The following is a 20,483-nucleotide window of genomic DNA, read 5'->3' as shown; positions in this document are numbered from 1 at the left end:
AAGTTAGAGGAAATTGACAAAAACAAATTCTTTATTGACCATTTCTGATACAAATTGTTGTAGGGCACCATAGAAATATAGACATTGTACATTTATATACGGTGTACATTAAAAAGAATGATCCCATCCTATTGAGTTTACAGTATATAAATGAACGGATGCAAGATGTTGGCATGAAAAAAAAAAAATCAATGATACCAATATTGTCCAGAGTAGTTTGAGGATGTTGGGAAAGATACATGAAAAGACCGTTGTATGAGCATGGGGGGGGGGGGGGGGCTGCGTGTGCCGAACACACGGCGGCCCATGGAACAGTTTAGTGGAAAGAGCGCCCAGTCGATCGCAAACATTTGTCCATGAATATCTGAACCAAACATTTCAGTGCACCAGAAGAATTAAAAACACACACACACACACGCGCTAATCTACCAGTCAGCGAACGCAGTCGTCTCCCCGACTCGCTTCACACATTAACCTGTCGTCTGCGAGCTCCGGTTACGAGCGAGCCGAGACGTGCTGCGTGTCGCGCTCACAATCACAAAATATGACATCTTGGGTATCGCATGACATGTCAGGTTAAAACAAAACAAAGAAACGTAAAAATAAAAATAAAAAACTCACGCCAGAAGTTACATTTAAAAACAAACCCAGTTAAATTACACGGTAAAGTAAGCTGTCGAGTGAGGTATGAAATTGCGGGCCTTGTATCGCCCGTTTGCAGTTTTCCGGGTTCGTAACTGAGGTTGTAGCAGCTTAGTTAGGGGTGTGGAAAAACCCAGTTAAGTGGACTGCGACTGCGGTTCCCTGACACTTAGAAATACAACACGCATCTTCATACAGACGAAGTAGATCGCTGCTCTAGGAGAGGACAGAAGGACCTAGGTGAGGCAGTGAGAGCGAGAGATGGAATGGAAAACTTGCAGCCCTGTTAAACAGTAATTACCATCGACTGTCCTCTGGTACGATCAAACTCCTTGTTCGACTAATTGCAATTTGCCTTTACGAGTGATTGGGGGCGCGCGTGGAAACTGAGGACCGTGTGAAAACGCCGATGTACCAGCATTTGGGAACTAATTTCCCCTTGGGGATTAATAAAAGTGTATATTCATTTGTAAAAGCTCCCTGAAGAAATGACACCGATGCTCTCTGCCTAGAACTCTGCCTACTCCATCCTTAAAAACACACATCATACCAAAAACAGATTTGAGTTTTATTACAACATGAAAAAAGCAGCACACCCTTGGTTTTTTGCTTCTCTCCAAATGGTATGTAACCCGAAGGAACCAAACAGTAAGTAATCAGACTAACAATACACTTTACAGCTCCCAACTACACACACACACACACACACACACACACACACACACACACAGAGAGGACCTTGAAGGAAGTTTTAGAAGCGCAACTATACCTAAACTGCCCGACTGGATGGGGCAAGAGGTGGTCAAGACGATTCTGCTCTACTGGTGGGATGAGGGGAACAAAATCGGTTAATGTCGTTCTTAAAAAGCGGGAAAATACTCCCCTACCGCCTGTTATCTCATCTTAAACACTGAAGCTCAACTCCATCTAGAATACGATGCAACAGATAGGTTAACCACTTCACACAAAACGAAAAAAATAAGTATAGGTAAAATTCACCTTTGTCCAGTACAAAACATGGGAAAAAAAATCCAAAAAAAAATCTATTTGCCCTACCATCTCAGATGCAGGTTCAACAGAAAAAGTAACGTTAAGCAGAGAAAATGTCCTACAAACCATCTTTAGGGGAAAAACGGAAATGTCCAGGCTCCTCGGAGCACACTTTTGTCCAGTATAAAAGACTTGTGATAACATGACGTGTTGAGAAAAGGACTCGTTACCTTTCATGTAATTCTTAGGTCCATCGTTCTATCCAGTGCTGCTGCATGATATTTGTACTGCGTTAACCCTCCTTTTGGCAAAGAGGGCGTTGTCGTGAACAGTGGTCATGTGGTGGCACCTGGTGTTGCAGGTACAGCCCAGTTCTGGTTAACAGTAAGTCAGTATGTCGAGTGAGGTAGCATGCGTTGTAATTACTGGTCTTCTTCATCTTCCTCCTCCTCGTCAGACGATTCCTGGGATGCCTTTTCTTCCTTCTCCTGAGAAAAAACAAACGAACGAAACACGTTTTTTTACTTTTAGCAAACGCCACGGAAATATATCATGAAGCTCTTCGATAAACCACTATGGCATGAACAACAGCCAGGGGAAGTATGAGCCATCTGTAGTGAAACGTGATTCATAAGAGTGGTGAGTCACAATGAGGCATCCTGTTTTTGCTCCGTTGCCGTTCCTGCTCACTGCTGCCCATTCATAAAAAGGGAGCGGGTTGGCTGGGAGGGTAACTGTGGGTCATTCCTCTCTGTGACTAATTAAATCCAGACTCGTTTCAACGGTACGCCCCGACCACGCATGCACATGACAGAATGTTACTACAAGAGCCCCCACCCCCACCCCAAAAACATGCTTAGTTGACCCGCTGCACATCATTACGCGCTACATTTTACGGTCGCAAAAACAACAACAAACGTACACGAGTCAACAGTTGCACGGGGAACATTTTAAAGGCGAGACACTATGTTGATTCAGAGACTTCAGAGCAGCACACTGCATAACACAAATCTTCTGCGATGAGTAAAAGATGACTCATCTGAGAGGAAGGCAGGCAGGGGAATTAGGAAAAATGCAATTTTCACCCCGACAGTCATTCCATTCATAGTTCAATCCGGGGCGGAGTGGTTGCAAACAAAAAGAGAGAACTGATGTTACGCCGTTTGTCGAGGAACTCTTACCTCCTTCTTAGGTCTTCCCCTACGTTTCCCCCCTGCAGCAGGAGCTGCCGCCGCCGCCGCCGCCGCCTTCTCCGAGAAGGGGAAAAGGGAGTATGTGGTTAATAGAGCGCCACCTAGGGGACCGCAGAGCTGCTGCCAATTGGTTGGATTGCAGAAAAAAAACCGGTTGGGTAATACACAGAACGTGTTATTTTGATATCTAAATGCGCTCAAGAAAGGCACAGAAGGGTTAATCAAACCGTTGCTGTCAACAAGTCCCATCAGGCAGAGAGTTAGTGACTGTTGGCTGCAGTGAAGCGGATCGCTTTGTGAGACTAACTCACGGGCGCCGACTCCCAGTGGAAGCTCTCAAGAAATACGAGTGCATTAAATTTATGTCGGGCAGCGATCGGTAAGCAGATTATTTATTCATTTTAGCCATTAAAGCCGACATTAAGCATATTTACAGCACAGGTTTTTTTGATGCTCGTGTCATTCTCATTTATTGGGCAACGTGGACCTTGGAAAACAGTCCGAAGGGGGCCGTAACTTACTAAAGGTTGAGAACCCCTGGTGTAAACAAGCTCTGCGTATAGCTGCCTGCAGATGGCAGCAGGACCGCTGTAATGAGACAGATATAAAGGGGGGGGGGCATTGGGTTCACTGGCTATTATCTGGAAGGCCGACAGGAACTGCACACAGGGCACTCCAGTTCGCTGGCCACCTGGTCTGAGGCTCAGAGACAGCTGGTGGAACAGAGCGAACCCTCCGCAGCCTGGCCTTCGCTGCTAAACCTATATCATACGCGGGTTTGTTGTTGTTCCTCGGCTCCCCGTCTCACTCCCTTTTCCCATACATAGCAGCGAAGACCGAGCACACGGGGGAGCCGGAGGGTCGGGGTGGGGGGGGGGGAGAAAAATCAGTTGTTGCTATGGAGACGACGGGCAGAGAATAACTAGGGCTTGTGTGCTGGGCGGAGGCAGAGGGGTGCCTGAGTGTCAGCTCGGAAACAGCCGCGCGGCCTCTGCACCTGCACCAGGCATGTGTGCATGACAAGCTGCAGGAAGCCAGAGGACAGGAAGTACAGGGTGAGCATCACTTCAAATAAAAGAAGAGCATGGCAGATAACCATGGTGCTTACAATGGGAAACACAAGCTAGGCTATTCCTGACACCAGAAGGAGGGGGGGGGGGGGGTTGGCTACGTTGCAGTCAACCAATATATCACAAGCAGGACGTCCTTTTTTCTTCAAGAGGATGAGGTTAGAAACTACCGTTTATGAACCCAGAGGAATCAATGGTTAGGAAAGGGGAAATGATTGTGAAGACATTTGTCGGCGTGCACGCCGTTCCGGTTTAGGACGCTTGCACGTCACAACATGTCGGCGGCATCGACTTACTTTGCCCTTAGTGGCCGTCTTGTTTTTGCTGCCCTTCGGCCGCCCTCTGGACCTCTTTGGCGCAGGGGACCCGCTTGGTTCCTGTCAATCAAAGACAGTTCGCAAGAGTTAGCATGCAGCAAAACATTAGATAACATGTTCACAGTCGACCCTTTAGGCCTCCTTGTATCAGGACACGAGGAAGCAGGTGTCTGTACAAAAACAACAATACAAGTGCACGACTCGGGCGTAGAGCTCGCTTTTCGGGGACGGTGTAACACTTTAAAGACGTGGAGGGAAAAACCACGGAAAACAAACTATGTAAACTGTTATCAGCTGTTATGGTTCACGAAGAAAAACATTGGTTCATACCGACTAAAACCAACAGCCGCTGCACTGGAGTTGCAGAAAGGGGAATATCCCAAATTAGCACTGGGGTGGGGGGGGGATTACCCGTAACTCTAAAATGCAAGGTGAATTCACAACCTTGCTCACGTGATCGTTTGCGGTCGTCGGCCACGTCATGGCGGACGTCTCTCCTGTTGCATTCGGAGTGTGTTTACAACGGCAGCGCATGGCAACCCGAGCAATTCAATACCGAAACACACCTTGTTGAGGGACAGCTATATGAGCCAGTCTGCTCGGCCGTGTCATCCATTACACGAGGGGCAGAGGGGGAGTCATGGGGGGTTAAAACAGGTTTAAAGGTGTTGGGTTACCGGTCGCTTACAAACCGGTCAGACACAGGAAGTGAGGTGTAACCTTCTGTGCTTACGACGACAAGGGGGGTGAGCAAATGGTCACTGCTGCAGACAATGTTGTGATTTTCGGAGGGCTCAGTGGAAACGCAGGGGGCATAGGCTCGTGCATGCATAAGTTATCGATATGCACGAGCACCTCACCAGCAATAGCATCTACCAGAGCACTAAATGGAATAGATTTGACGGACGAGCTCGTTTTGTTCCTGGTTTATACTCTTCAACGCACACCTGTGTTGCCGAACACACAAAACCGGATACAATGACCCACTTAAATGAATAAATTGCCACCACTTACGTCAGCGGTCTTTACTTGGGGCTGCTTGCGGGGTCTTCCACGCCCCCTCTTCTCCGTTTCCTCCTTCTCTTTCGGCGAGGCTGTCCCCTTGCCGCTCATACTTCCTTAGCTCGTCAGACCTGGGGAATAAATCACACCGGTTCAGGACCGCAGCAGCGACCGAGGCGGCCACATTCTCACACGGCGCAGAAAAACACACACACACACAGGGGCTTTAAAACTCACCGACGGCAATAACAAGAGAAGAAGAAGAAAAAACAGCGGACTAACCGCACATCGGTAACGCGTTTAACTCTCAGATTAATCCGCGCTTATTACCAGGGTCTATTTCCGTCTCATCTGTGCGCCTTCGCCACACAAACGAGGGCTCGACGCCCAATCGGCTCGCGTGATATCGCGGGAGAACCGTCGGCAGTCGCATGAATCTGCAATAAGACGACTGAATCCTACGCTCTCTTTCCCCGACCGTGTTTTTGTTAAGGAGGCCCGTCGCTGTAGTTTGTTGTGTGCTGTGGTCGGGCCTGCGCGTGAAACTCACTCTCGCAGCGTGTCTGCACGCCGGGGCGAGACACACCGACTCACACAACAATGGCCGGTGTGTGTGTGTGTGTGTGTGTGTATATGAGTGTGCGCTCCGAGGTAAAAACGAACCTGCATGTAAACGTGAAGGAAAAATAAGTAAAAATTAAACCGAGCGGGTCAGTTCGCGTCGGTTACTCTCAACACAAATGTGGCTTCGCATTTAAAAAAAAAGCATGCAACCCCACCTCGAGCTCCAGCGCTGAAACGATGTATTAAAAATCCAGCTCCGCTTCTTCCTCTTTTTTTAAAATCACGCATGCAACAACAATACAAATCTCACCCGCTGTGCCTGCTGCGTTTCTTGCACTCACCTATCGCTCGGCTGTAATCGCTGCTCTGAATTTAAGACCTAATGTTTCCTTTAAGCCTGGCTGGTTGTACCCGGTTAAAAAGCCTTGAACGGCTCTATAGGCTACAGCTTTTATTCGTCAGGCGACACACAAGCCCGCCCCTTTCAAATCCCAGCGCGTGCAGAGTTAAATAAGGACCCCGCTCCGAATTAAAGACGAGGACGGATTTTTTTCTTTAACGAAATAATCTTTGCAATTCTTACCAGCAGGTTGAGAAGTTTGTTGCTGCGCCGGCCTATAAATAGCACGTGTGTCTTTTCTTCAGCAGATAACGGAGGGAAAAAAAGGCGCCAGGCAGGAGGGGTTTTAGAGGCGATTTAAAGAGCCGCCCTCATGGGAGGGCGGAGATATGATAAATGGGCCACCCAACGGTCGAGGAACAGGAGGACATCCTTCATATTCCCAAAGTTAAATACCAAAACATCGAAAAGCATGTGTTTACATCGCAGGATATGCTTTCTGCAATTATTACAATATTCAGTTGTTGTTGTTGCACGTGCATATATTTTGTGTGTGTGTGCATGCATATGTGCTCAAGAGTAGGCTACATACCAGAGTCTCCACAGTGATGGTGAGTGAACTATGACCCCATCCCCCCCACCCCTCCCCAATGTAAACACAAGCCGGTTTTAGGCCCCCGAGAGATATTTCTTGTTATGTTCCTCTGAAAGCAAGTGGTGGAAGACACGTTCAGATCCTCAAGTAAGAGTGGCACCACCACAATTTAAAACTTCTCCAAAGCAAAACAGGCATGTCAAAATGTGAAGTAAATGTAGGTCGTGGCAACAAATGTATTTTGAGTATCGAAAGTTAGGAGTAAGAAGTACTTGTAAGTACACATTTCCCTCTGAAATTGTTTAAGGGTGTTTTTCTGGTTGTTTTCCTCAGAATAAATATTATATTTGACTGTTTTGAATATGAACCATGATTTCTTTATCACATGTCTTTTAATACACATTTTAAAATAATATATATTTGTGAAAGACATACGTAAACAGTAACCATTTTCGTTTTTCCATCCAAACTTTAACCTAAACAAAAACTTTTTTCTTTGGTCTTATCACTCTTTTTGTTGCAGATTTTTAAATCTCAATAAGACTTTCAAAGTAAACAAAAAAAAATCTTTCTCAGTCACATTTACTGACAAAAAAACAACCCCAATACTCTGACCGATTGAGAGAAGGGGATAGTGTTCAAATATTTTGGGAAAAAAATTAAAAAACACAAAATAAAGACCACTATAGCAAACCCAGGTTACTACTCTGTTCTTTTAATCCTGCAGAACAAGCAGTAACGTCTTCTAGTCTGTAATACATGTGATTTCCGCAGTGTGCACTAAAAGTTAATTCAAATTGACAACAAATAACGCTGCTTGTATTGCCCTTTGCCAACAGTGTATTACCATAAAAGTTATCTCTTGAGTATAAGTATGTTTATGTGCCCCCGACTCTAAAAGACATCATGTATTCCATTTATTCACATGTAAAATAAACTGCCTTACCCACTACCACCTCTTTCATTCATATAGACACATGAGACCCTTCATTTTGTTCCCACATGGTGTTGATGTGAGACAAGGTGAAGGTATAGACACTCCAAACTGTTCTATACTGCTACTTTCACACAACGGTTTCTCATGTAAATGAAGTGCCCATCTGGAATCGATGGCTCCTCTACTATGCAATTGAAAACAGATACGTGAATGTATAGTGGCCAGAAAGTGGTCTTAAAAAAAAAAAAGGCAGTTCGTCATCTTCATCTGTGCGTATTTAACTTCTCCATCCGCTGTATCCCACATAACTTGTAAACAAGAACTTTCAATCTCTGTTTTTCAGCCCAAAGCTTTTGTCATCTGCAGAGAGATGTCAATATACTGTACGTACATGACAAGAGGAGTGGGAGTTTGGTGAAAAGGGGATTGCGTAGGGCATGAATGGAGAGAGCGCTTTTCTCAATGAGCCCAATGTTCTGCTCAGCATGCGCTCGCCTTGCATGCCACCCCCCTTCCCTCCCCATTTCTCACTCTATTCACTTCCTTCATCTCTATCTTCCACAACTCCTTCAGCCCCATCCCCCACACCCTCACACATCTCTGCCATACCCAGCAGCTCTGAGTGGGGATGGGGACAGGAAAACAAGTCCACTCTGTGAGTGTGTGTGTGAGGAATGTTGTCCGTCTCAACCATTGGCACCACCTGGAGACCAATGAGGGGACTTGACAATGTGACTAATATTAGCATTATTTATTTGGAGAGAAAAAAAGTTTCTTAAAAAAATGACATAATCGGTTCAGACTCTGGAAACCGATCAGCATTTCTCATCATTTAATAAATTTGCTTCATTCTGGTGATCGACAATGAGCAAACTGTGATGATACAGCAATTTGAATACATTGATCTTAAGAACAGGAAAAATGTAGAAGACGTCTGAGAAAAAAATGTCAGTCTTATCCCTTATGTGTAATCAGGTCAAAATATTGGTGAAATAATGTCAAATATTACATGGAATTCAATTCTCAATCAATACTCCAACTGCTTGTCCACTAGTCGCATTGGCTCAGGGGTTTTAAGTCATGAGATTTATTCTGAGCTCCTTTCTATCAGGATCACCATATAGTTTTACACCGGTTGGTAGATGTGAACTCTTATCACCGGCTGATCAAGTATACGTGCTTTCTGTAAAGGAAAGACCAGATCCCAACAACCACTGAACAAGCCGTCAATTTAGATGCTAATCCAGACTTCCAGGAGACAAACACTTCCGCATCAGACGGCCTCTTCAGAGACGTCTCCGGGCTCGTGAACTCTGCAGCAGCTCAGGGCAGACGGAATCCTATTAACCATCAGGGGGGTCTCGGCCCACTGGCATGCTGCCCCCTCCCCCACCCGTGTCCTTCTGCCCTCTTCTATCCTCTCCTCTTCCAATATGCTCATCCGTCTTCCCCCCTCGTGCACGCTCTCTCTCTAGCTCATTCTTACGATCCATTTTTAGGCCGCTGTGTTAAAAAAAAGCAACGGCAGAGTGCTGCAGCCAAACCAGCTAACAGATGTGGACAAAACATCCTATTCCTGCCATGAGTCTGGGTTTCCCCCCTCGCTTGTGCTGCTGTTGGCCCTGGATGAGCCTGAACATGACTAACACACACACACACACACACACACACACACACACACACACACACACACACACACACACACACACACACACACACACACACGGCACTCACATCCTCCCTCTAAAGAGTCAAACAAAGAAAAAAAAAAAAGAGAGGACAAAAAAATCCTCCGGGAGGGGAGAGAGGACAAGTGTGGGAGCAGTTGAAAGGAAAGGTGGGCGGAGATGGGAATATTTGTGTGGGTGTCTTTTATATTTCTGCGAGGGGGCGGATGGAGGTTAGTGGGCGGGGGGATGGGGCCCCGGCTGATTCAGTCCGCTCATGAGTAGTATCTGACTCACACAAACAGGAAGTAGCGCGTGCCTCTTGTTTGGTGGACACGGCCCTGCGTGACACCCCTTAGGGATAATTTGAGCTCTCACACACTACCTAGTTTCACCTCCGTACGTCGGTCACTGAGTCAACGCTCCACACTCCCTTTTTTAATAGTTTCATATCCACATCCTGAGATTTTTGGACTGAGATCCATGCGGGTGCATCAGTCATACCGTGACTCAAGCTTTTGAAATGTGTACGTGGGGAAATAATGCCATATTTGAAACTTCCTTTGCCAACAGAAGCCGTAACATGCCTTAGATCTCTTTCTTTTTTTTAAACATGCATTACTATTTGTTGTTCTATATGACATATATTCACAAATATGTACTTCTGCCCACCTTAATAACATCCACTCCAATCGCTCACGAATGTTGTTGTGAAGAATAAAGCATACAGTGGACCTTTTGCGGAACAACTTAATATTCAAATTGTACACCACTCCCTCTTTAGCTTTGTTACCCTAAAATATATTAATCCCTGGAGACCAACTGTCTTTGCCTGGTGTTTCCACCGGGAGGTCAGAGGTCAGGGTCACCGTCAGTGCAGCATCTCTCTAGCCGACAGCAATTATGTGATGATCGATTTTTTTTCATACCACAACAGCTTTTACAATGTATAATAATTTACATCAAGATTGAAATCTGTGTTTTTGCAAGATTCATTTCCTTAAATTTAGCCATTTAGGGTACTTTTAGATGTATGTATATATATATATATATATATATATATATATATATATATATATATATATATATCCACTACCGTTCAAAAGTTTGGGGTCACTTAGAAATGTCTTTATTTTTCAAAGAAAAGCACTGTTTTTTCAATAAAGATAACATTAATCAAAAATACCCTCTATACATTGTTAATGTGGTAAATGACTATTCTAGGTGGAAACGTCTGGTTTCTAATGAAATATCTCCATAGGTGTATAGAGGCCCATTTCCATCAACTATCACTCCAGTGTTCTAATGGTACATTGTGTTTGCTAATCGCCTTAGAAGACTAATGTCTGATTAGAAAACCCTTGTGCAATTATGTTAGCACAGCTGAAAACAGTTATGCTGGTGATATAAGCTATACAACTGGCCTTCCTTTGAGCTTGAAGTTTGTAGAACAAAATTAATACTTCAAATATGAATCATTATTTCTAACCTTGTCAATGTCTTGACTATATTTTATATTCATTTGATAAATAAAAGTGTGATTTTTCATGGAAGACACAAAATTGTCTGGGTGACCCCAAACTTTTGAACGGTAGTGTATATATATATATATATATAAATATATATTAGTATCTGTGATCCTGGCTAATCCAGGGCAGCCTGCTGTCTTTACCAATAGGTGGCAGACTCAGATTACATTTGCCAAATGACACTGAAGCAGACGCCATGTGACATCTCTGAGAAAGGACACCATCTGGTGGTGATACTTGAACATGAACAGTCCTTGTATGCCAAGTGAGAAAATACCTCCTCCTCCTCCTCCTCCTCCTCCTCCTCCTCCTCCTCAAAAGACATTCCTAACTGGTTATTTGCATGTCGGAGGAGTTCCATCCCCGTTCCCCATGAAGATCATCTATTTCTGTTCACGTGTCTCCCCTCAGCTCTGGGCCATCAGGTCTCCTGGTCGCCACGCACAGAGTGATCACGTCCAGCAGAGGGTAGTCTTACTCTGAGGAAACTCGACTCCGCCAATGATTACTCACCTGAGTCTGAGGTGTTGCAGGTTTTGCTGTCACAGAGGGAAAAAAGACAATGCGGTAAACACGAGTCCTCGATGCAGACATCGAGGAATCATCGTGGCACACCTAGAAGGTTGACGAATAAGCCCTTGAAGTGTGTTAATATACAATTAAGGCTATTCCACAAAACCCAGTTGTGCAGGTAGCCCAACTACCATTTCCTCATTAGTCCACATCCAGTGTGATTTAATGCCTGTCCTCCAGAAATGACAATCAGAAGCAGCTGAATTAAGTTGCTCTCGTCTACTTCATCCAACTGGCCCTCGTCAAGTCTATATCCAACTAAAGTAGAGAAAGAAAGGTGCTCTGTCACCCTGACAGATGAGTGTGCGTTCACAGGGGTAACAGATGAGAGTCACCTTGGCGATGGCGCATCTGGAGCTTTAGAATTCACGCTCTCCCTTCTCTGTTTTACCTGATTGATCAAAAGGGAAGGAGGGCCCCCACGCCTGCCCATTCCCGGGCCTGTCAAATCCCAGCGTGGCAGCTGCAGTCCCCGGAGAACGCGGCGAGCTCGGGCTGCATCTGTGACCGGTTACTTATGGAGGCGATCTGGGCTCAGTTTGATCACAGTTTTTTAAATTTCCATGGGGAAAAAGGAGAGCAGATTCCCTCTGCGGAGAGATGATGTGATGGCCCCAACAAATAAGCGCCAGGCTTTACAGTTGTGGATTAAATGTTTACAAACTTCTCGACCAGGCAGGATCCAGGTCCAGCTCGCTGAGTTTCGATTGCAATTTGACTGTCATCCCCCGGTCCGGCCGATTGGAAGGAGGGCACTCTTGTCACTCAACCAGAGCAAACTGAATTTGAACCCCCCAAAAAACTGTGCAAATAGAGAGTGACATCACCAAAAAAACGAAGGGGAAAGGAATCGGTCGTCTTTTTCCAACACAGCCTACGCGCTATTATTATAATTTACCGACGAACGCCGTCGATTTAGTCTTTCACTTTCATTAAGTATGGTGACTCAGAGACAGTTACAAAAAGTGGATGATCCAAGTTGAAGCACAGACCGACTATTCCAGAGCCATATGTAACTTTTATTTTCTTCTTCTTTTTCACAGCCTGAGGAGTGAGGAGTAAAATGAAATGTCGCGTTCCTTTTTTAATTTAGCACCGACAGATCGGTTAGAGCTTTGGGCGTGTTATGGGGGTGGCAGCTGTGGCCTCGAGCCGGTATAGCCTCGAGCAGAGAATGAGAAGCGGGCCCAGAGAATCCTCTGCACTATCTTCTTTTAAACTCCACACCTCCAGATTATTCTCATTTTCAGACTCGTATAGTCCCCAACTGACGCGGACTCAAGTGGCAATTTACCACTTTGTGCGGCTCCCTCTGAGGCCACGGATATAAATATAAATACATGTTTCATATAGGAGTGTCCCTTTAGATCATATGAAGCATTCATGCCGTTGGTAACCAACACATCTTTGTCTTTTTGTGTCTAGACAAGTTAGAAAAGAAGGTTTTTGGATACCCAGATTGTACTTGGAGCCTGCAATCCCGTCTCTGTTGTAGCTGGGAAGTCGCATTGTGATGTCTGGAGTGATATCGGTTGACAGATCCCCTCCCTGGCATCAGGATGTCCGTCTCTGGCCTCGACCCCATCGCAGTGTTCGGTATCCTGTGGAAGCCGGGGTGTCACATTGCTGCCTATTGATGACTGATTAAAGTTGCTGAATATGGTCTGCGGCACTGCACCCCCGGGTCCATTTGTAATGCAGAGGGGCCCCCACAGCCGCATTAACTATTTAAGTGTGGTTATCTCAGAGTATTGGTCCACCAGCAGCACTGCAACAAACTGCAGCAAGAGAAGGCGTCATCCCAGTGTTGATATACGGGCTCTGATTATAGGGTCCACCCTGCAATCTGACTGATCATCTGTGTAATGTCACGTATGATTGAACGGGAGAGATATCCAAACAATGCAATTTAATCTGTGGTCCACATACAGTACAGTAGTTTTCATCTATGTATTTTATGATAGATGTCTGGAATTATATAGCAATAATATTTCATGTACTTGTCCATTTTGAGATTTGGGGCTTTTTTAGCTTCCATAATTTTTTTCTTTTCATATCATTTGAAGAAAAACATCTAGCAGACATTGTTTGGGGACCTCAGTCCGTGGGGATTTGACTTGGGAACAGAATCAGTAACTTCTTTTAAATCACTTCTTAAAACTGATTTTATTGAACAGCTTTTAAGTGATGTCGTACTTTTACGCGGTTCTTTGGTTCCCCTAATTTAGTTGGTCTGTTGTTCTTTATTTTGTATTTGTATTTTACCATTTCATTTGTTTTGCCTTGATTCTCTGCGTAACACTTTGTACAATCTGTTTTTAAAGGTGCTATATAAATAAAGTTATTATTATTATTACTATTATTACACGTGTGAAAATCTCCTTTCCATCAAATCAAGGCTGTTTTCCCCAAAATTTCTCATTTTGTCAGACTTTGAGCCAGCAATCTCCATCCCAGCAGCACTTGCACCGAGCTTCTCTTTCTATACTCTGACATTTTTTTGGCAGAGGGGTATCTTTCATAGACTGGATCACAATCTGATTTATAGAACATTTTATTCCTAAAAACACGGCTGAAAATACATAATTTTAAACATCTGTTGAAAGTATTTTTTTCGATGTTTGCAGTGATAACAAAAAAAGATATATATATATATACACTACCGTTCAAAAGTTTGGGGTCACTTAGAAATGTCTTTATTTTTCAAAGAAAAGCACTGTTTTTTCAATAAAGATAACATTAATCAAAAATACACACTATTCATTGTTAATGTGGTAAATGACTATTCTAGGTGGAAACGTCTGGTTTCTAATGAAATATCTCCAGAGGTGTATAGAGGCCCATTTCCATCAACTATCACTCCAGTGTTCTAATGGTACATTGTGTTTGCTAATCACCTTAGAAGACTAATATCTGATTAGAAAACCCTTGTGCAATTATGTTAGCACAGCTGAAAACAGTTATGCTGGTGATATAAGCTAAACAACTGGCCTTCCTTTGAGCTTGAAGTTTGAAGAACAAAATTAATACTTCAAATATTAATCATTATTTCTAACCTTGTCAATGTCTTGACTATATTTTCTATTCAATTTTCAATTCATTTGATAAATAAAAGTGAGTTTTCATGGAAGACACGAAATTGTCTGGATGACCCCAAACTTTTGAACGGTAGTGTATATATCTACTTCCAAAATTCCGTCTCTTTAACCACTGACTCTAACATTCCAATAATATGAAAGAATAACTGGGAACCTCAGATGCTCAGATCAAATCAACGTATATTCGATAACTTCAATCTAACATCTAACATGTCATTTAAAAAAAAAAAAAAAAAAATCTTCATTTAATTAATTTAAAGTTTAATAGCGATATCTTCCGGTTATACATTTGACTATATCCACCTGCCGTGTCTCTCCTGAAACACCGGCTGGACTTTAAAGAGTGAGTTTGAGCGTTTAAACCTTAATGTCAAGTACCACTATTACTTTCAGTTTACCAAACGATTCAATTACGACTCCTCACAACCGGTCCGTCCGCCTGTGAACTACCTCTCTGTCTTAACACACACTTTTCTCTTCACTCCGCGGGACCAAATAATCCTGACCTCAGATAAGAACAGGCTAACCGAGCTCGGCACGGCATCTCGGCTCAACCGACGAGCTTGACACGTTTTAGTTCCCGCCGGCCGGCCTCTCGGCACGGCCAGTAAATGAAACAAAGACCCGTGAAACATCTGAGGGGCTTCTCCCTTTGCTCAGTGTTTGTTTTCGCTCCGCAGCAGACCCTGTGAGGAAGTGCACTTGTTAAAACTTTCTACAGATGGTCAATATCTTTATCTGTTCTCCTGCTCTAAGCCGTATGTGTCTTGGATACAGAGAAAAGGGCTGAATTGATTCCACTGTACCTTGCCTTCTCTAAATGTGTTACCCCGAATTCCGTCTTGTAAATGTGCCCTCGGTGTCGATTGTCCTGAGGGATGGAGGGGCACAGAGGCTAGCTGGGTGCAGGAGTGAGCCATCCATCCTTGGTACCTGGGAGGAGGAAGAGGAGGGGGAGGAGGAGCAGGAGGAGCAGGAGGGGCGTGCTGGTCCATTTTCCATCTGCTGAATAAATCCCCCCCCCCGTAGTCCATTCTGCAGCTGAAGTCCAATTAACCAAAGGGGAGCTTGTGAATACAGTTAGGGGAGATGATTAATTACACAGTAGTGACAATACAAACCAAAGCTTACAAAATATCCCAAAGGGCAAACATCCAGCGACCACGTTAATTTGACAGGTTTGAGCTTCCTTTTTGAAGTGCCGTTTCGCCTTTAAACGTTATTATTGGACGTTTCCTCCATTTTGCTGACACAGGGCAACTAATTATGTCTATATAGCCGTGAACGTGGTCGCATTCAGACACCCACACACAAACAAACACATACAGACACATATTTCAGACTCGTTCACACCCTGGCTTGATGCAAAAAGCTAAACACTGAGCAACTCAATACAATTATCAGCATATAGGTACTTCTTACCGATTCCATCCTGACATTTACACATCCAATGAAGCAAAACACTTAGAGGCGCTTTGAACTGTGTCAAATCAATTATACTTTTCTCTCTCGAGCTACTTAGCATAATTTCAAAGGCTCGGATACCGGAGACCAATCTCAGTTATGGCTTCATCTTGTGTTCAGAAATTCACAATATCCAAACATCCGCGCTCAAACTGCCACCATGATCCCCCATATGTTCATTCATAGTGTTAAGTAATTCTGAAACTGGGCACTTCGCAAATGATGGAAAACAGGCTTCCGGACACGCGTGAATTAAGTTATCAACATTTAATGGCAGGAAGGGTAAAACAAACATTCAAGGCTTCACGATCGTGATCTTCATCGGCTCCTCCGCCGTCCTTCCGGCGTCGAGAATACCTGTGGAAGAGACCCGATTTCTCTATTCTACGGAGTTTTATACTCAATGTCCCTGGCCCGGTCAAAACGTCACTTCCGGTGTATTTTCACAATAAGAGTCCCGTCTTGTTATTGTCCGCATTAAAGTCACTTTCATGCAACATACATTAATTCTTGCCATTTACATTTGCATAGAGTAAACATTACCCCTATGCTTCATAATACATTAATAACAATATCAATATTCTCCCTAATATTTTCTATTATAATATCTTTCTATATGTATTAATTTAAAACACAAGACCTCTGCAGATGTTATCAAAATAAACTATTACAATCTAACATTAGCTTTCACAACACAACTATTGACAATGTCGTAACATATGAATAAATAAAATCTTGACTTGCTGACGTTTGCTCTCAATTTCTGTGCTAATGTACGGCGAAGTGTGTCGGGTGATAACTGCCATTGCTGTGGGCGTTTCTTTAACCCCACGAGCCAATTAAAGCGTGGGCGTTCTTGTCTCCTGTCGCGCGACTGATGAAGTTATTTAGTGCGCAATTATTAACTTTAACTTGGCCCGTGACAAAGCTCTTACGCTTACCACTCCTGCTCATTTAAATAGCACCCTTTAATTGAACATAAAATGGCAGAGGAGAAGGTGGTAGGAGAAAGGTTAATGGGACTGACACAAAGGGCACATGGCAGAGGAAGTCTAGCCTTAAGTGTCACATCCTGCTTTTTTCTCAGCCCCCTACAAGGAGCCAATTAAGCCTCGGTCAGCAATCAAGCCGACTCCGGCGGCCCGGCTCATGGCCTTTGCTTTCTGGGGGATTACAGCCGAGACAACCGGAGGTAATGACCTCCATCCTTCTATCAATGATATGCTCACACTTTGACGTTTGACTGCCGCCACATCCAATAGAAAGGTCACAGAGGATGTAACAAATGAGAATGGAGGAAAAGAGAGACATGGAAGTAATTGAAGGAGGGTTCGGTTCAGTGGAAGAAAGACTGCCCGTGCAGCCGTTGGGTACTCCATTCGAGATGTCGCAGCTCAGCAGATAAACTATCAATTCTGTACCGTGGCTTGTTTTGACGATTGCGTCAGAAGAAAAAAGGCAACCACGGATGTGACATTTCCAAACGACCTCAGATTAAAGGTTTCATTCAGTTTCGAAGTGCAAACGTTTGTGTTTACGGTGTTCATCAGAGGAATGCGGTGTTTGTGTGCCTTCCAGATGTTTTTCTAATGAGTTGGACCTTGTAATTAGAACAACAGAACAAACATTAAGTATTTTTTCTTCTTCTTCACAGCAGAACATATGGCAAGTAAGTTACGACAAACAAACAATTAACGGAGCAATTATATTTAAATGAGGTTCAAAATAGAGCATGTGTGTCTGACTTAAACTCCAAATTCCTCTATTATTTATGAGCTCTATATTATTCATCAGTGTGCTTGACCTTTACTGGATTTACCAGTAGTTAGCTTTACTGGTGTGAAATGATACTGTGTTTGTAGCGGAGCCTTTTCACCCGAAGAACGATGACGTCCACTGCGTGAGTGGGTGGAGGAATAGTTTGTGAATTTAATTATTCCACTCTCATCTCACAGTATTCTGTCGCTGCCCAAAGGTAATTAAACACACTATATCTCATTTTTTAAACACAAAGTCTAAACACAACATGTTCTGCTTTTGACAAAATAGTTGGTGGCAGACCTTTATGTTATTGTACGTCACCTTAAAGCAGGGTGAAGATGGCTGTTTCCTCATTTCCAGTCTTTAAACTGAACTATTCCTACACATTGACGCTACGGATGGAGGAAAGGGAGGCACGGGGGGGACCAGACCAGAACCAGGACTAAGCCGAGCACACCGGTTGCCCCAGCTGAGTTGTTCTCAAAGGAATCTGGTGAACAAAAGCACAACACAATGTGAAGGTTTCTTGGTGAAGCTATCTAGAACCATTTCCTGAAGTGATTTGACCAGATATATGACATTTAATCTGGGGCTATTTATACTAAAGAGATGTGTAATAGTCATGAGATACATAAACTGATTGGAGTTTAAACAAATATTTAAGAACTCAGAGCACTTAGAGCAGAAAGAGGAGTGAGGGTCTTGGATTTATCTAAAGCTCATCTGGATTACAGAGATGAAACCATTTCATGAATGTCCTGGATGCGTAGTGATGTTACACAATTAATACTGCATTACATCCCACTCTTTGATGAAGCTGATATTGAAGCTGGATTTTAATTTTTTACAATTATTGCTTGTTGCCGAACACAAGCTAGTGTACGTAGAAACGTATCCCAGCTTCTGTTTATTATAGACAAAGAAACAGCGACTACAAAACACCCACACATAATAAATATATAAAGATATGAAGGCATATGATGATCTGAAAGAGCCATATCACTGTTCAATTGTTTGCTGTATTTGATCAGAATGACATCACATTTGACTAATTCATATTTAATTATGTGTAAACAACATTCACCTTTCCATCAATGCATCATGAAAAAAAGAAGCACATTTCTTAGTTTTATTGTTTTCATGTTCATTTGAACGAGCAGATGCCCAGATTAAGTTTTTTGACGTTTTCATAATTTCATACATAATTCAGTTGTGTTATTTTACGACTTTTAGGGACACGCACTTGGTCTTACCACCAATAAGTTCCAGTATTAGCCAGTTAGAACTCTTTGTAAGTCCTTTAGGGATCAGAAAAAGCCACAGATCAGAAGGGTTTTTCATTTGCTGTTGACTTTTATAAATATGAGTTTAATACATACCTTTATGTGTAAATATCTGGGAGGTTTACTTCTCCCGTCTCATACAGTTTGCAGGTTCATCTGGTGTACACAACAAACACATTTGAGCTGTTTTAAATCCTCAAAGAAGTTGAGTTATCCTCAATCCTCACTGCAACTGTAAATGGAGTTTAGTTTTGACGGACTGGTGAGTAATATCACAAGCAAACGCAATTAAGATAAGCTGTAATGCTTAATGTACTTATTTCGTTGGCATATTCAGACCAAGCCAAAACTCTATTTAATTCAATTCAATTCAGTTTATTTGTATAGCCCAATTTCACAAATTACAAATTTGTCTCGGAGTGCTTTACAATCTGTACACATAGACATCCCTGCCCCAAAACCTCACATCGGACCAGGAAAAACTCCCAAATAACCCTTCAGGGGGAAAAAGGAAGAAACCTGGAGGAGAGCAACAGAGGAGGATCCTCTCCTAGGATGGACAGATGCAATAGATGTAATGTGTACAGAAGGACAGATTTTAAAATACATTCAATGAATATGACAGAGTGTATGAATAGTTCATAGTAGGCATATTCCACGATGGAGACCTCCACGATCCATCAGGCAGATGGCGGTGGGGAGGAGGAGTGGCGGAGTCTCAACAGGACAGTGGCGATATGAGAGCAGAATTCCACGACCCAGGCGATCCATCAGGCAGATAGGATCTATGCCGTCTCATAGGGTCGATGACTTTCCGGGAGAAAGCAGAGTTAGTAACGTGTGATTGAGAGATGAAAATTCATCCTTAAGGAGAGAAAAGAGGAGATAGGTACTCAGTGCATCCCAAATGTCCCCCCCAGCTATAACCCTATAGCAGCATATCAAGGGGCTGGACCAGGGCAAACCTGATTCAGCCCTAACTATAAGCTCTGTCAAAGAGGAAGGTCTTAAGTCTACTCTTAAACGAGGTGACTGTGTCTGCCTCCCGGACTGAAATTGGAAGCTGGTTCCATAAAGAGAGGCTTGATAACTAAGGCTCTGGCTCCCATTCTACTTTTTAAGACTCTAACTACAAGTAGTCCGCATTTTAGTGCGCGTGCTCTCTCTAGAGGGCAATATAGTGCGACAAGCTCCTTAAGATATGATGGAGCATCACCAATCAAGGCTTTGTAGGTTAAGAGAAGAATTTTAAAAGTGATTCTTGATTTTACTGGGAGCCAGTGCAGAGCAGCTAGTGCAGGAGTGATGTGATCTCTTTTCTTAGTTTTAGTGAGAACACGAGCTGCAGCATTCTGGATCAACTGAGGGACCTAAGAGATTTATTAGAGCAGCCTGCTAATAAGGAGTTGCAGTAATCCAGTCTCAAGTAACGAACGCTGTGAACCAATGTGAGCGTGA

General features: G+C 43.5%; 1 protein-coding gene across 7 annotated transcripts; it reads right to left on the bottom strand.

Annotated features, from left to right (window-relative positions):
* Positions 1–13: 13 nt before the first annotated feature.
* hmga1a (high mobility group AT-hook 1a) lies at positions 14–6,773 on the bottom strand. 7 transcript variants are annotated; one of them, XM_056423361.1, is made up of 6 exons: positions 5,994–6,103; positions 5,227–5,345; positions 4,192–4,272; positions 3,347–3,413; positions 2,814–2,879; positions 2,101–2,120 (listed from the first exon to the last, which is right to left on the bottom strand). In XM_056423361.1, the coding sequence occupies exons 2-5, from the start codon at positions 5,323–5,325 to the stop codon at positions 2,833–2,835; spliced, it is 294 nt and encodes a 97-aa protein (XP_056279336.1). In that variant the 5' UTR covers positions 5,326–5,345; positions 5,994–6,103; the 3' UTR covers positions 2,101–2,120; positions 2,814–2,832. The 7 variants fall into 7 exon arrangements, with proteins under 7 accessions (XP_056279333.1, XP_056279331.1, XP_056279330.1 ...); XM_056423360.1 differs by having other exon boundaries at positions 2,107–2,120; positions 2,814–2,882; XM_056423358.1 differs by lacking the exons at positions 3,347–3,413; positions 5,994–6,103 and adding an exon at positions 6,362–6,773 and having other exon boundaries at positions 14–2,120; positions 2,814–2,882.
* Positions 6,774–20,483: the final 13,710 nt, after the last annotated feature.

This window comes from Pseudoliparis swirei, chromosome 9, assembly GCF_029220125.1.
Source record: "Pseudoliparis swirei isolate HS2019 ecotype Mariana Trench chromosome 9, NWPU_hadal_v1, whole genome shotgun sequence".
Taxonomy (NCBI): domain Eukaryota; kingdom Metazoa; phylum Chordata; class Actinopteri; order Perciformes; family Liparidae; genus Pseudoliparis; species Pseudoliparis swirei.
Note: the sequence above shows the minus strand (reverse complement) of the source record. Positions and strands in the feature narration are given on the sequence as shown.